The 12622-nt window shown below is 46.5% G+C and overlaps 1 protein-coding gene across 3 annotated transcripts in view; it reads left to right on the top strand.

Moving 5' to 3' along the window:
- Positions 1–4273: 4273 nt before the first annotated feature.
- The window catches only part of CCBE1 (collagen and calcium binding EGF domains 1), a 222075-nt gene continuing 213726 nt past the window's right edge, over positions 4274–12622 (top strand). For all 3 annotated transcript variants that reach the window (XM_053301567.1, XM_053301566.1, XM_053301568.1), the window contains exons 1-2: positions 4274–4460; positions 4727–4807. In XM_053301567.1, the coding sequence (XP_053157542.1) occupies positions 4294–4460; positions 4727–4807 (248 nt within the window). In that variant the 5' untranslated portion in view covers positions 4274–4293. The remainder of the gene's footprint in view (positions 4461–4726; positions 4808–12622) is intronic.

Genomic DNA, 12622 nt, shown 5'->3' with positions numbered 1-12622 from the left:
AACAGAGAGAGCATCCTCACGCCAGAAAACACTCTACTTAAATTTACTTTAGGAAAACCAATGCCAGTTTATTCCTGCCTGGGGTAACGGGAACTTCTAAGGTTCTCTGGCCAGTGCTGCATCTTAATGCTTTTTAGGATGTAACTGCTGCTCTCTTAATGGATTTGGCAGTTTGTCCATTACAAATGTGATAAAACAAGATCAGATTCACATCTTTTATCTGTTAGTTGTATGATTACCAGTTGCAAAAAAAATTATATTGCATTGTATTACATTATATACCTTGGTTGAGTTTACTGCTGGAAAGAAGACTTAGATTCTGAAAAAGGTATTTGTAGAGTGTTTAACTTAGAGGATTACTTTCAGTAATCCATCTGGATTCTGGAGCCAAGGAGACTACTTGGGTGCTTAGTTAATCAAAGCATTTGCAGGCATGGGACTGATGTTAACTAAAAAGAAAAAGCAAACAGAATGGTTGATAGCACAATTGCTGCATATGAAATTTTATTATTATTGCCTTCAAGTTACAGAAAACTCTTTAGCAGTTCAAAAAGCACTTTTTTTTGTCTGATAAAGACCTCTGTGAAGCTTAGAAGTCTTCATCCCTTTCCTCTGGTCAACTAAGGTTCACTCAGTGAAAAATATCCCCTTATCTGATTTATATCTCTCATTCTTTGGAACGATCATGGTCTAGGGATTCTCAAACTATGTCATAATAAACACTTCCAAGTGTAATTAATGCTCAGTTTATTGGCTTACATCATGGCTAAATTACTCATCAGTACTACTCATGAGTTATCCTAAAGGGCTACTAAATATCAATAGAACTTAATCAAGATGACAACTACTACATATATCTCACTTTTCAAGCCTACCAGTCTCTTCAAACAGCATGTTCACCCAAGCATATGCAACACTCAGTGACTTACCACTTAACCACACTCAACTGATTGGGAGAAAAGGTCTTCTGAATCTCTATCATGCATACATACTGCTGGTGTACATAATTCCTTCTATCATAGTATACTAATGTAGAGGTATACCAATCTGGAGGTTCCTGTGTGGCTGAAAGAAATGGGAATTCCAACCAAAGGAAGTCAAACAAGTAAGAAAAGGAAATAAATCTTAGCAATGGAGTCCACAGATAACCATCCGTAAGTGACCCGATGTAGCCTGTGTGCATGCACATGTCAGGTGTGCACATGTGCACATGCACGGGGGTACTTCTGGTCATTTATGTTTCGATGAGGGAAAGGGGCGGCAGGGAGGTACGCTGCCGCCCCGCCAGACCCTTTTCACATGCAGTGCCGGTGGGGGAAATGCAGTGGGAGGGGGTAAGAGCACCCTCCCTCACCCTTAAAGGTGCCCCCCCGCCCTTGAACCGGCCAAACTGCCAGTTGTTTTGAACCTGTTCGGAGGCCTGTAAAAGAGCCTCCAATGGGTTCCTTTTATTCTTGTTAACTCAAGGCAGTTGCTGCCAGCTCAACTTGTAGTTGGGCCTCCTCTATAGCTGCTCCTGAGCACACACTCCCTGTAAGAGCTTTCACATCTCTGGTGGCTTTTAGAAAGACCTTAAAAGTGTATTTGTTTAACCAGGCCCTTGGTTGTTTTTAAAAATAATATTTATTTTTATTTTTAACCATTTTATTTATTTTTATTGTTTTTAATAGCGTAATCATTTTAATTGTTTTGTTTCAAAATTCTGTGAATTTTTTGTTGTGTTGTAGTTGTAAACCACCATGAGATTTTATGGCTTGCCGGTACAGAAATGCAATAAACAAACAGCCTGCGCGATGTCGTATCACAGCAATACTAATCTCCCCACTGCTGCCAGTCAGTGATGGGAGGCAGTAGATGTTACAGGGAAGAGAAGCATAAGGTCTAGCTTGGTCCTGGCAATATAACCCTATACGAGCATATGAAGCCGCCTTATACTGAGTCAGACCCATTGGCCCATTTTACACAGTACTGCCTACTCAGACAAGCAGCTGCTCTCCAGGGCACCAGGCAGGTTTTTTCCTTCTTCCAGGGCTGCTGCATGAGATTCTTATAAACTGGAGATGCCAGGGATTGAACTGGGACCTTTTCCATGAGAAGCATGGCTCTGCCACTGAGTTATGGGGCTTCCCCAGTGTTTCTGTAAGGATGAAAGGAGATCAAATATTTACTGTAAGATGCCCCGAGTCTCTGAGCAATAAATCTAAAACAAACTATTTATAGTTTAGCTTCCCTTTAAAAAAAAGTTTGAATCACTCCCCCCCGCCCCCGCCCACTGCACTGTGCTTTGCAGCTGCTCAGGATGTTCTACCCTCCAACTAAACTGATGATGTGAGAGGATCGTCTGGTTCTCCGGGGCTTCTCCTGGTGCAGACACAGCCATAAGCAGCAGGGGTGCAGACAGGCCTGTAACCAGCCTCAAAAAAACATATTGGGGTGTGTGTGTAGAAGCCAGGAGAGGCATGTTCAGTGAAAATAGTCAGTGAGGCTGGGGAGAAAAGAGAAAATTTTGGTGTGGCACATACACACCATTCCACCAGCTGGCTAGGGGCCTGGGTGCAGACAGAAGGAAAGCTTGAGAAGCAACTCTCCACTTAATTTTTGGGGGGTGGGGGTAGGGGGTGGGACCCCAACATACAACCTTCCAGTTTCAGTGCTAGTTTCTGGAATTTTTGCCTTTGCTCTATACTACTTTTCTTTAATTGAGCTCTCACAGGAAAGGCAGCGATCAGAGTTAGCAACAACAACAAAAAAGGGAGGATTTATTTTGAATTCTTGAACATTAAAGCAACACATAGGGTAAGGGCTGTGATGGCAGACTGCAGAGAGTCCCCTGGTTCAGTCACTGGCATTTCCAGGTACCGCTGGGAAAGACTCCCGTCGGAAACCCGGGAAGCTGCTGCCAGCCAGAACTGTAGACAACACTGAGCAGCTAGATGGAGTAATGATTCGACTCAGCGAAAGGCAGCTTCGTGTGTGTACAAGAGAGATTTCTGAAGGCTGGGAATCAACATCCTCCTTGTGGGGAAACAGCGTAGGGAGACAGACTCCAATGCGAGCAAGCGGACAACTGCCCCTCCTTCCTTCCAAGAGCCAGAGAATGAACGTACTGCAGCTCATTTCCTCCATCAAATCGGTTTCATCCCTCTGTCTTCAAGGATGGCTCTAATCTCCACCACCCCACAACTGTTAACTCATCTAACTTCCCTCCCCGTCCACCCCGCCTCCAGTCCCAACCCTCTGACTGGCTTTCTTAGATTGCCCTGCTGCCACCTCTGGCTCTCCCCTTCCTACATGCAAAACCTCCTTCTCAGGACCTTCTCCCCAAACATCTAGCTACTAACTCCCCCCGCCCCGTGCTTAAGCTTCTGGCTGACCCAGAGCCCTCAGTGCGCTTTCTCTCGCTCATCCACCCCCGGGTTCTTGGTTCCTTTTGCCCGGCCCTCCCTCTCGTTCCTGGAAAGACGATGTCTGCAGCCTGACCCATAGGTTGTAGGAACCTGCTGCAGCTCCCATTCACGCATTCAAAAGATCCCCTCCCTGAATCCGCTTCCTCCTGGTCCCCAAACTCTTGGCCAGAAACCTGGCTAGCCTTAGAATCCTTTCCCCCTGTAGCTTTCGGCAGGCAACTTGCTTTTCTCTCCGCAAAGCCGGCTAGCCCTCTCATTTGTTGGGAGCCCTCCCCGCTCCATCAAGGGAAGCTGCCCGTACCAACTTCCCTGCCCCATAGCGCCTCCAAATCCCCGTGCAACAGCTGGCGACCCCTTCTCCCGTCGCTAATCTCCAAGATCCCCTCGCTCGCTCCCTCCCACATCTGCCGGGAAGGGAACCTTGTCACCCCCCGGGTCTCCCTCTCCTCTGCCCCTTCGCTTCTGGAAGGCCACCAGGGAGGGACTTGAGCAGCTGGCGACCCCGTTCCTCTTCGCCGTCCTCCACCCTCCTTGAGCCACCGGGCTCTTCCTGCCCCACAAGCTTCCAGCCCCCTCTGCAGCAGCCAGGTTTCCCCCACTACGCTACGGCCCCCACCGCCAGCGTCGCCAGTTCCCCCTTGGCCAGCAGGCAAAGCGACCCACGCGCCGAGCTCGCCTCTCTGCCCCATCTCTTCGCCCCCCCGTGCCCCCCCCCGCTCTTTCTCGTCCCTTCCATTTCCTCCTCCCTCCTCCGCCACTGCTGCCCTCCCCCCACCCCGTCCGTGTTCACACCGCTGCGCCTCTCCCGCCGCAGAGGGCAGCTCTCTTCCTCCTCCTCCTCCCTCCAGCGCGCCGGCAGTCCGCGAGGCAGCGCAAAGGCCGCCCGATGGTGCTGCTGCAGGGCAGCGGCGGCGGGGGAGGTGCCAGGCGCCTTCTGCGGCTCGTGCTGGGCTCGCCGTCGCGGAGCCTGCGCCTCTGGCTGCTCCCCGTGCTGCTGCTGGCGGCGCTCGGGCACGCGTGGACCTACCGCGAGGAGCCCGAGGACAGCGACAGGTGGGTGGGTGTCCGGGTGGGAGGGCCCCCGGCGCGCGCGCCCCTGCCACCCCTTGCCCTCGCGTTGCCTTTCCCGCCACGCCAGCCGGCCAGAGGGAGTCCCGCCTGCTTGCCGCCCTGGGGGGGACGCGTCACGGCGTCGCGTGTGCTCCTGACTGGCTTCGGACGTGGCGGCGGCGGCGGCTGCTGTGGTGGCTTCGGGCGCTTTGGCGCGGGGTCCCCTTTTCACGTGTCTCCTCTCCTCCTCCTCGTCCTCCACCTCGCAGGGAAGTGTGTTCGGAGAGCAGAGTCGCCACCACCAAGTACCCCTGCCTGAAGCCCAGCGGAGAGCTCACCACCTGCTTCAGGTCAGTGGCGCCGAAGGGAGGACCCCCCCCCTCGCCCGCTGGAGAGGCAGCGCAGTGCCAGGAGCGCAGCTAGGCTGAGGGGTGGCGAAGAGCAGCGCGGGAGCGGAGGGGATTGTACTAGACGCCAGATGCGGGGAGAGGCAGAATTCCTGTACTTGAGGCAGTTAACGAGCCCTACCGGACCCCTTTCCGGCTTCTGCAGCTTGTTCTGGGGTGGAGGAGTTGAGGCTTCTTTAAACAGACCACAATATACTGGGGCTGTTTGGTCGAACGCTTTGCTGTACAGTTCCAGAGCGACTAGTGGATGGGGGAGCAGGAAGTGTTTTTGAGGCAGTGCCCACTGCCCCTTACTACCCTCTGGCACACACGTGCTCTCCCTCCCACGGAGACTAATTTCTGAACCTCTGTGCAGTCACGCCTTAAATTCCATCCCTTAGGATTTGTTCCTGGTACCGGTGAGTGAGGCTGGATATCAGGGCCGGTGACCCATCTGCTGGGTGAGGCAGAAGCAACTTGTGGGGAGAGAGTTGCAGGGGGACTGTGACAGGTGCGGGGTGGTGGTGGTATGCCTAAAACAGCTCCCGCTGCTGCTTCACACCAAACTGCCCCCCTCTCAAACCTGCTTTTCCCTAGAAGAAGAGGCCATCAGGAAAAGCCTAGGAAAAAAGCCTGTTTCCCTAGAAGAAAAACCCATGCATGTCTCCTGCTAACATGTAGTTCTGGCCTTAGAAGTACGTCCCAATTCAAGTGACTCAGCCTGGGGTACCAGGCTTGGATGTGAGGTGCGCAGGCACCAAGAGTTTCACTTACCCTGCAAATGAAAAAGCTTCTAAGAGGAAACATATTTGCAGGACTTTACAAATGTGCGATCAGATACAAAATGTGCAGTTCTAAAAGAACATTTGTGCCGTTCAAAAATCCAAGTCATGCAAAAATTGAATTATGTCAGTGAGTAATCCAGGCTCCTCAGACATTGGTCAAGTGTATCCATTCCTCTCCTCCGATGAAGACGCTTCCCACAGACGCCACTGCTACTCCCCACAAAGTCTTCATCGATTAATATGACTTCTGCAATAGTATTGTAAAATTCCCAGTTCTAAGGATATTCTACCACCAAGCGTAGGTTTCTAAATGTCATGGAATGTGACTCTAGGCAACAAACTAGGTGTGCACAGACAAGGAAAATGAACGGATATGTGTTGTAGCAGCACACAATATGTGTGTGAATTGCACTCACATTTCTGAATTTTTTATTTATAAAAGCCCTGCATATTTGTTTTTATTTGTTTTATGGCATGCACCAGAACCGCTTTATAGAGCCATAGGTGCACATTTAGCATCTTCTATGACAGAGATAAATTGTATCTTGCATCCAGAGTGTGAAAGAGGCTATAAAATCAATAAAAGTTGTATTCAAGAGTTGCCAAATAAGAGAGGGTGCTGTGCCAAAGATGGTCGTTGCCTGGGGTACCATTTGGTCTAAGGCTGCTTCTGCCTAGGAGGTAAAGTGTTTAAAGCACACACCAAAGCATACATAGAGTGCCATTTCCTCTTTACATTTGCTGCATATGCACCTTTGTCTGACCTGTAAACACCACCACAAAGCCCTAATCAGCAGCTTGTTTTGTGGGAAGTCAATCTTGAGGAGAGGACAGGGGAATGGCCGAAGTTCCCATTTGCATGGGGCAAACTGGATGGTCAGCAAGTTCTATTTCCCCACAAATATCACTCCTTCCACACATTCTCTTGCATGTAGGTAAGCAGCTGGGGTATGTGTGTGCAGCAGTCAGTACATCTCAGGGGGTCAGATTTGACCCCAGGGCTTCCAGTTGCTGATCTGTAGTATGAGCTGTGAAGCAGATGTGTGCTTGTAAACTCATGTGGACGTATGGTGGATAAAGGCTGAGGAGCCCCAATTACCCATGGCTCTGTAGCATGGGAATCCACTTAATGTTTTATGATGTATACCTTAAGGACACTCTTCCTAGAAATTAACAATCTGACCAAGCACAAAAGCAGCTAAAAGTGATGGACTGGGAGGCTTTAAAGAAGGTTTTGTCTAGAGTCCAGTGTGCATTTCCATCCTGTAGCCATGCTCTGTCTTTTTATTCTACAAGTAAGTGCATATCATGCAAGAAAATTTGAATTAAACAGTACTATGTATGTTGCTGGGTGTCTCTTTCAAGGTTTTACTTCTTTTTGTGTGTGAAGACCTTAAGGAAGCTTCTAAGTATTCTTATCTGCAATTTGTATCTGGTTAGTTTTTAAGATTGGTTTTAATTGGCTTCAGTTTTAGCTAGCTTTTACTAGTTTTATGATGTTCTGTCTGTTTTATTGTGATTTCTTATTTTTGTGAGCTGTCTTGAGCAGTATTGCATGGGAGAGGCAGGATAGAAATATTGTAAATAAATAAAATAAAATACACAGATGAGGTTGCTTTTTAGTGGCATGTTGTTGGCACCCAACACACATTTGTGCTCTCAACAAGAGTTGAGTGCACAAATTTGTGTACAAGATACAACAAGATATGGAATGCCTTCACACACCTAGTGAAAATTCTATTGTAGGGGTGCTCTTTAGGGAGATCATGGAGGCAATTGTCCCCCTTCTCCCCACATAATTTGCTATTTCTGCTTATAATTACTTCCTGATAGCATCCACATTTCTGGTCCACTCATTGGTTATTCACTGTGAGCAACACTGTGAGTAAACAACTATAAAGGGTTTATGATGGGTAGGTATGCATTCTAAAAGGAAAAATCCATTTGCTCCCCGCCCTCCTCAAAAGGGTAGCTGTTTGTTCTATGCTGACAATGTTTTTGGGTGGGTGCGTGGGGAGAATCACAGCGCATAGAAAAAAAAGGTGTATTTTTACAGTGCTTTTTGTGGTTTATCCTTGAATGCTTCCACAGCAGGCCTTTGGACTTTGTTGAATCTTGCTAACCTGCTTTCAGAAATCCCTTTGTCCTGGTACTGAAATGGTGATTTTGTGGTAGTATGCACCTAATGGCACAGCGGAGAAATGCTTTACTAACAATCAGAAGGTTGCCGATTCGAATCCCCACTGGTACTATAGCGGGCAGCAGCAATATAGGAAGATTCATCATCTCATACTGCGCGGGAGGAGGCAATGGTAAACCCTTCCTGTATTCTACCAAAATAAAACCACAGGGCTCTGTGGGCGCCAGGAGTTGAAATCGACTTGACGGCACACTTTACCTTTTATGTACCTATAGGAATCTACCCTGTTTATACAACTCCAATGTTGTTGCTGATATAAGGGCTCTTTCGTATCTCTGAGAAGAAGTGACAACTTGTGCTATGAACCTAAACACATTTACTTGCAAGGAAGTCTGAAGTCCTAAGAGTATTCCCTTGAAAGCCATTCCCACTGTAATCCATGTGACATTCCATGTTTAAGATCTGAAGTTAAGTTCCATTGATTTCAGTTCCCTATAAAGACTCTTTATACATTACATTTTTGTGTACTCCTAAGATATTTTAGAAGTAGACGCCAAAATATAAACAGTGAACACATTCTGCAGCAACCTTTGTGTTTGCAAAGATGTGTATTATACAGATTAATAACCAGCAAACCAGGATTGCCTTCAGCTCCTTGTTGGCTGCAAACCGGTGCAGCCAACTCTGTGTAATGCGTTAAATTGGCTGTAGGTCTGTGTGCTTAGAATCACTGCTTTAGACTGTTGGTAGTTTGGTGTTGAATTTCTGTTGCTGCAAGAACCAGCAGCAGTATTTTATTGTTCTTTTCCCCCAAGGTGCTTACAGCAAGGGACTGTGAATATTTCTGGAATAATTGTGGAATAGCGAGAATCTCCTTCTGTCCTCTTGGGCAGGAATAAGCTGATAGAGCACACTTTTCAAATGCATCATCATTGCTCAGTCAGTGCAAGGACGCTTGGCTTATCCACTACTTTTTCTCTTACCATTGGGGCAAAGCAAGGAGAAACTGTACTCTCCAAGGTAATGCCTAGACAGATGTCACAGAAATAAATGTTAAGTAGGTCATTGCTAAAATAAATGTGAGATGACATTACTGCTGTTTGAAAAGGTGAGTATATCCTGAATGTTTGCAAGATATAAACAGTGGTGCTGGTATGAGAGGCATTTGGTTACCAGGCTGAGAAATGATTATCATGTAAAGGAGAATATAATTATGACATATAGCTTAACAATTTCCCCAGTTGTTTCATGTTACGTCCTGAAGCAACTTTCCAAATAGTATTCTGCAATGTAGAAATGCACACTTGTCAACTAGGCCTGTTTACATCGTGGGTCCCTTTTTAGTGTAGCGGTTTCTGGTGTGCAGTGAATTTGTGGCTAATTTTGAAACGTTCCTGCCAAGTACAACTATTTCGCTGATGTTTTGTGGCTTGCTCTATCTTGGGAATTGACAATCTTGTAACCCTCTGGTTTGTGTGGGATGTTGACGTTTTGAAGGTGTTCATTAGCATTTAAGGAGTAATGTATTTTATTATGACATTGAATGAATGATTATGTATGTCTCCATGTAAAAAACTGATTTATGTACCACATTTTGATTAATTTGGCAGGGATGCCATGAGCTGTCCAGCGCCTTGGAATATTGACACATTTTTCTGTGTTGGCATCAGTTATTTGGAGCAGAGCTATAGCTAGTAATGCACATTGACAATTCATTCAAGTTAGCTGGGCCGGGCACAGAGAATCTGCGCCTCTAGTTCACCACTGCTGCCTTCTCCCCCACCTGCCACTGTCACTACCATTTTCTTCCCTACCCGCCTGCCTGCCACTGCCACCTTCCTCCTGCCCACCACCATTCACCACCGTTTTCTTTGCCTGCCCTCCTGCCCACCTACCTGCTGTTTGGCCTCCACCATTCACCACCGTTTTCTTTGCCCACCGGCCAGCCCTCCAGCTGCCACCGCCATTTCCTTCCTCCCACCTGTCCCTGTTGCTGTCCGGCAGCTGCTCGCAAACTCTCGTGAAAGCTGCCACGCATGGGATTAGCAACGGGTACGCCTTAGAGAGAGAGAGAGAGAGAGAGAATAGATAATAGATTCATCTCCTCTACAATCAAGAACATCTTTCGACTAGTAGCAGTTGCATTCCAACTGACCTTAACCATCACAGGCTCCTCCTCCCTATCTGCATAGGGGATCCCCACTGCCCAATCACCATGGTGCTTCTGCTCTCACAGGCTCATCTTGCCTATCTGCATATGGAATCCCCACTGCCCAATCAGGTGCTTCTGCTCATGAACTCTCGTGAGAGCTGCCTTGCATGTGATTAGCCACAGGTACATCTTAGAGAATTAGATAGATAGACAGACAGTGCTTCCATATTGGACTCTCAGGTAACAACTTATACTCTATCTCCTTGTATGCTTGCACACTTAACTTATGAAATACTAACATGTTTTTGTTGTATTTAATAAAAGTGTGACACTTTCTGGACACATTTACTGTGGTGATGCTGTGTTATTCTGTTGTCAACAGTGCAATGTTCTGTATGTCTGGTAGCAGCTCTGTTATGCTGCAATGTCACTGGAACATTTCGTGGTTGTGGCTTGTGTTATGTGGTTGTCAGGGACTGTGTACTCTTGGTGCGAAGGTCTGAGGCTAATGTGCTTCTTTGAGACACAGCGTGTGTCTTAAGAGCAACTGACTGCACTACACATGTAAACATTTGCTTCAAGCCAGTTGAGAAGATGTATGATTAGTTTAATGGTTACATGCTGTTTATAAAAATGGTTAACTAAATCCAGGCAGACAGCAGTGATTAATGTTGGAAAGGGTCTGTCATTTTCTCTTCCTACGTCCTCTGGTCTCTGGTGTTTGGTGTTTAGAGAAAGCTGGATTCATGCAGTGAAATGAAATTACAGCTCCGTATGCTCTCCTTTTATCCGGTGCTTCTGCTTCAAGGAGTCCTCCTTAAACTCTGCTGCACTGAACCACTGTCCTTGGTAGACCACCCCATTCGTACCGTTTAGCCTCCACATCGGAGGACACTTGAAAGGCTTCCAAATGGAAAACTCAGCGGCTGTATTTGTCCTTTGTGGCTGTGATCCAGCAAGGCTATGTGCACACAAAGTGGAGAACTGCACAAAGCTGAGGGAATCTTGGAAGTTTCTACTGGAGCAGCCTACGGCAAAGAAATTTTTAGTTTAAAGTTTAAAACTGGAAATGAAAAATGGGTTGTCTCTGCAGCAAGAGATGGAGACTGCAAAGAAACCTTTAGTTCCATGTTGTTTTTCATTTTGGGGACTATCTGAAGCTACACCAGGGAACAGTGATGGTCCTAGAGATAGAGGGGAGATTTGCACAGTCACCACCAAATCAGTAAACCAAGATCTGGAGGTTTATGGTGAGCATGTGCTCTTGGAGGGCAAGCCACGGGTTCCCATGCTGGGTTACCAAGATTTGACTGAGATTTTCTGCTCAACTTCAAATCTAGGTAATCAATCTTGGGTTCACCTGAGGCTGAAGTTGGCAAGAGTGAGGCTGAAGTTGGTAACCCCTGCTAACTGAGCAAAGAGACACCTTTGGGAAGTCTGCACCCAAGATCGCACCCAAAATGGGAAGAATTATTCTGCAATGTTGGTTGACTTCCTATATGTTTGCTTCTGCCATATAGAATAATTGAATTACCATTTTAAGTTCACTCACTTTTTAAAGAGGATCCAGATGGCATCATTGCCAAATCACTGCATTCCAGTGTTTTCTGTCTTGGCCTCTCATGTTTTGTGCTGTTATTCTTTTTGGCAATAAAATGCAATTGAAGCTCTAATCTATTCTGTGTGGAGAGACAAGATGCTGTTGAGGCCTGTAAGGGCTACTGTGTTTTGAATGAAAAACTTAATCTTTTCTGTCATTGCATCTTGTTCTCTGCAGGTGGAGGACCAATGTGAATTGCACCTTAATTCATATTTGTAACTAGTCGATTTTTATTCCCCATTGTGTGGGAGAAGGCTTTAATGACTGGTTTCCTTTTACCATTTTTGCTTTTCTTTCTTTTATACTGAAATAGTGCTATTTCACTATAAAACAAAAATGCAAGAAAACCAATAATCAAAGCCCCTCCTTAAGGCGAACAGAAGCTGACTAAAGGCTAATACAGAGCAATTAATAATTAATCCCCCCAGTTGTGCTGAATAGGAAGTAATAAAACAGAACCTCCAAGGAAGCTACTAATTAACATTAGGACTTGTCAGTAAACATTATAAAAGGATATTATAAAAGCACCAGAGGTGCTTTCTATCAGCTTCGGCTGATACGCCTGCTGTGTCAGTTTCTTGAGATGAATGGCCTCAGAACTGTGGTACATATGCTGGTAACCTCCATACTTGACTACTGCAATGCACTCTATGTGGGGCTATTTTTTTACGTAGTCCGGAAACTGCAGTTGGTGCAGAATGCGGCAGCCAGGTTGGTCTCCGGGTCATCTTGAAGAGACCATATTACTCTGGCTGCCGTTAAGTTTCCGGGCAAAATACAAAGTGCTGGTTATAATCTATAAAATTCTAGGTTTAGGTTTGGGTTTTTTTTAGAGAATGTCTACTTCAGCTTGATTCCCACCACCTGTTGAGATCTTCCAGAGAGGCTCGTCTGCAGTTGCCACCGGCTTGTCTGGTGGCCACATAGGGATGGGCCTTCTCTGTTGCTGCCCCGAGGCTTTGGAATGCACTCTCTGCTGGAATAAGAGCCTCCCCATCTCTGACAACTTTAAAAAGTACTTAAAGACTTGTGTCTCCACCCAAGCTTTTTAATTTGATTGTTGTTTTATTTTCTGTGTTTTAACCTGTATTATATTGTAGCA

This window comes from Hemicordylus capensis, chromosome 2, assembly GCF_027244095.1.
Source record: "Hemicordylus capensis ecotype Gifberg chromosome 2, rHemCap1.1.pri, whole genome shotgun sequence".
Lineage (NCBI taxonomy): Eukaryota > Metazoa > Chordata > Lepidosauria > Squamata > Cordylidae > Hemicordylus > Hemicordylus capensis.
Note: the sequence above shows the minus strand (reverse complement) of the source record. Positions and strands in the feature narration are given on the sequence as shown.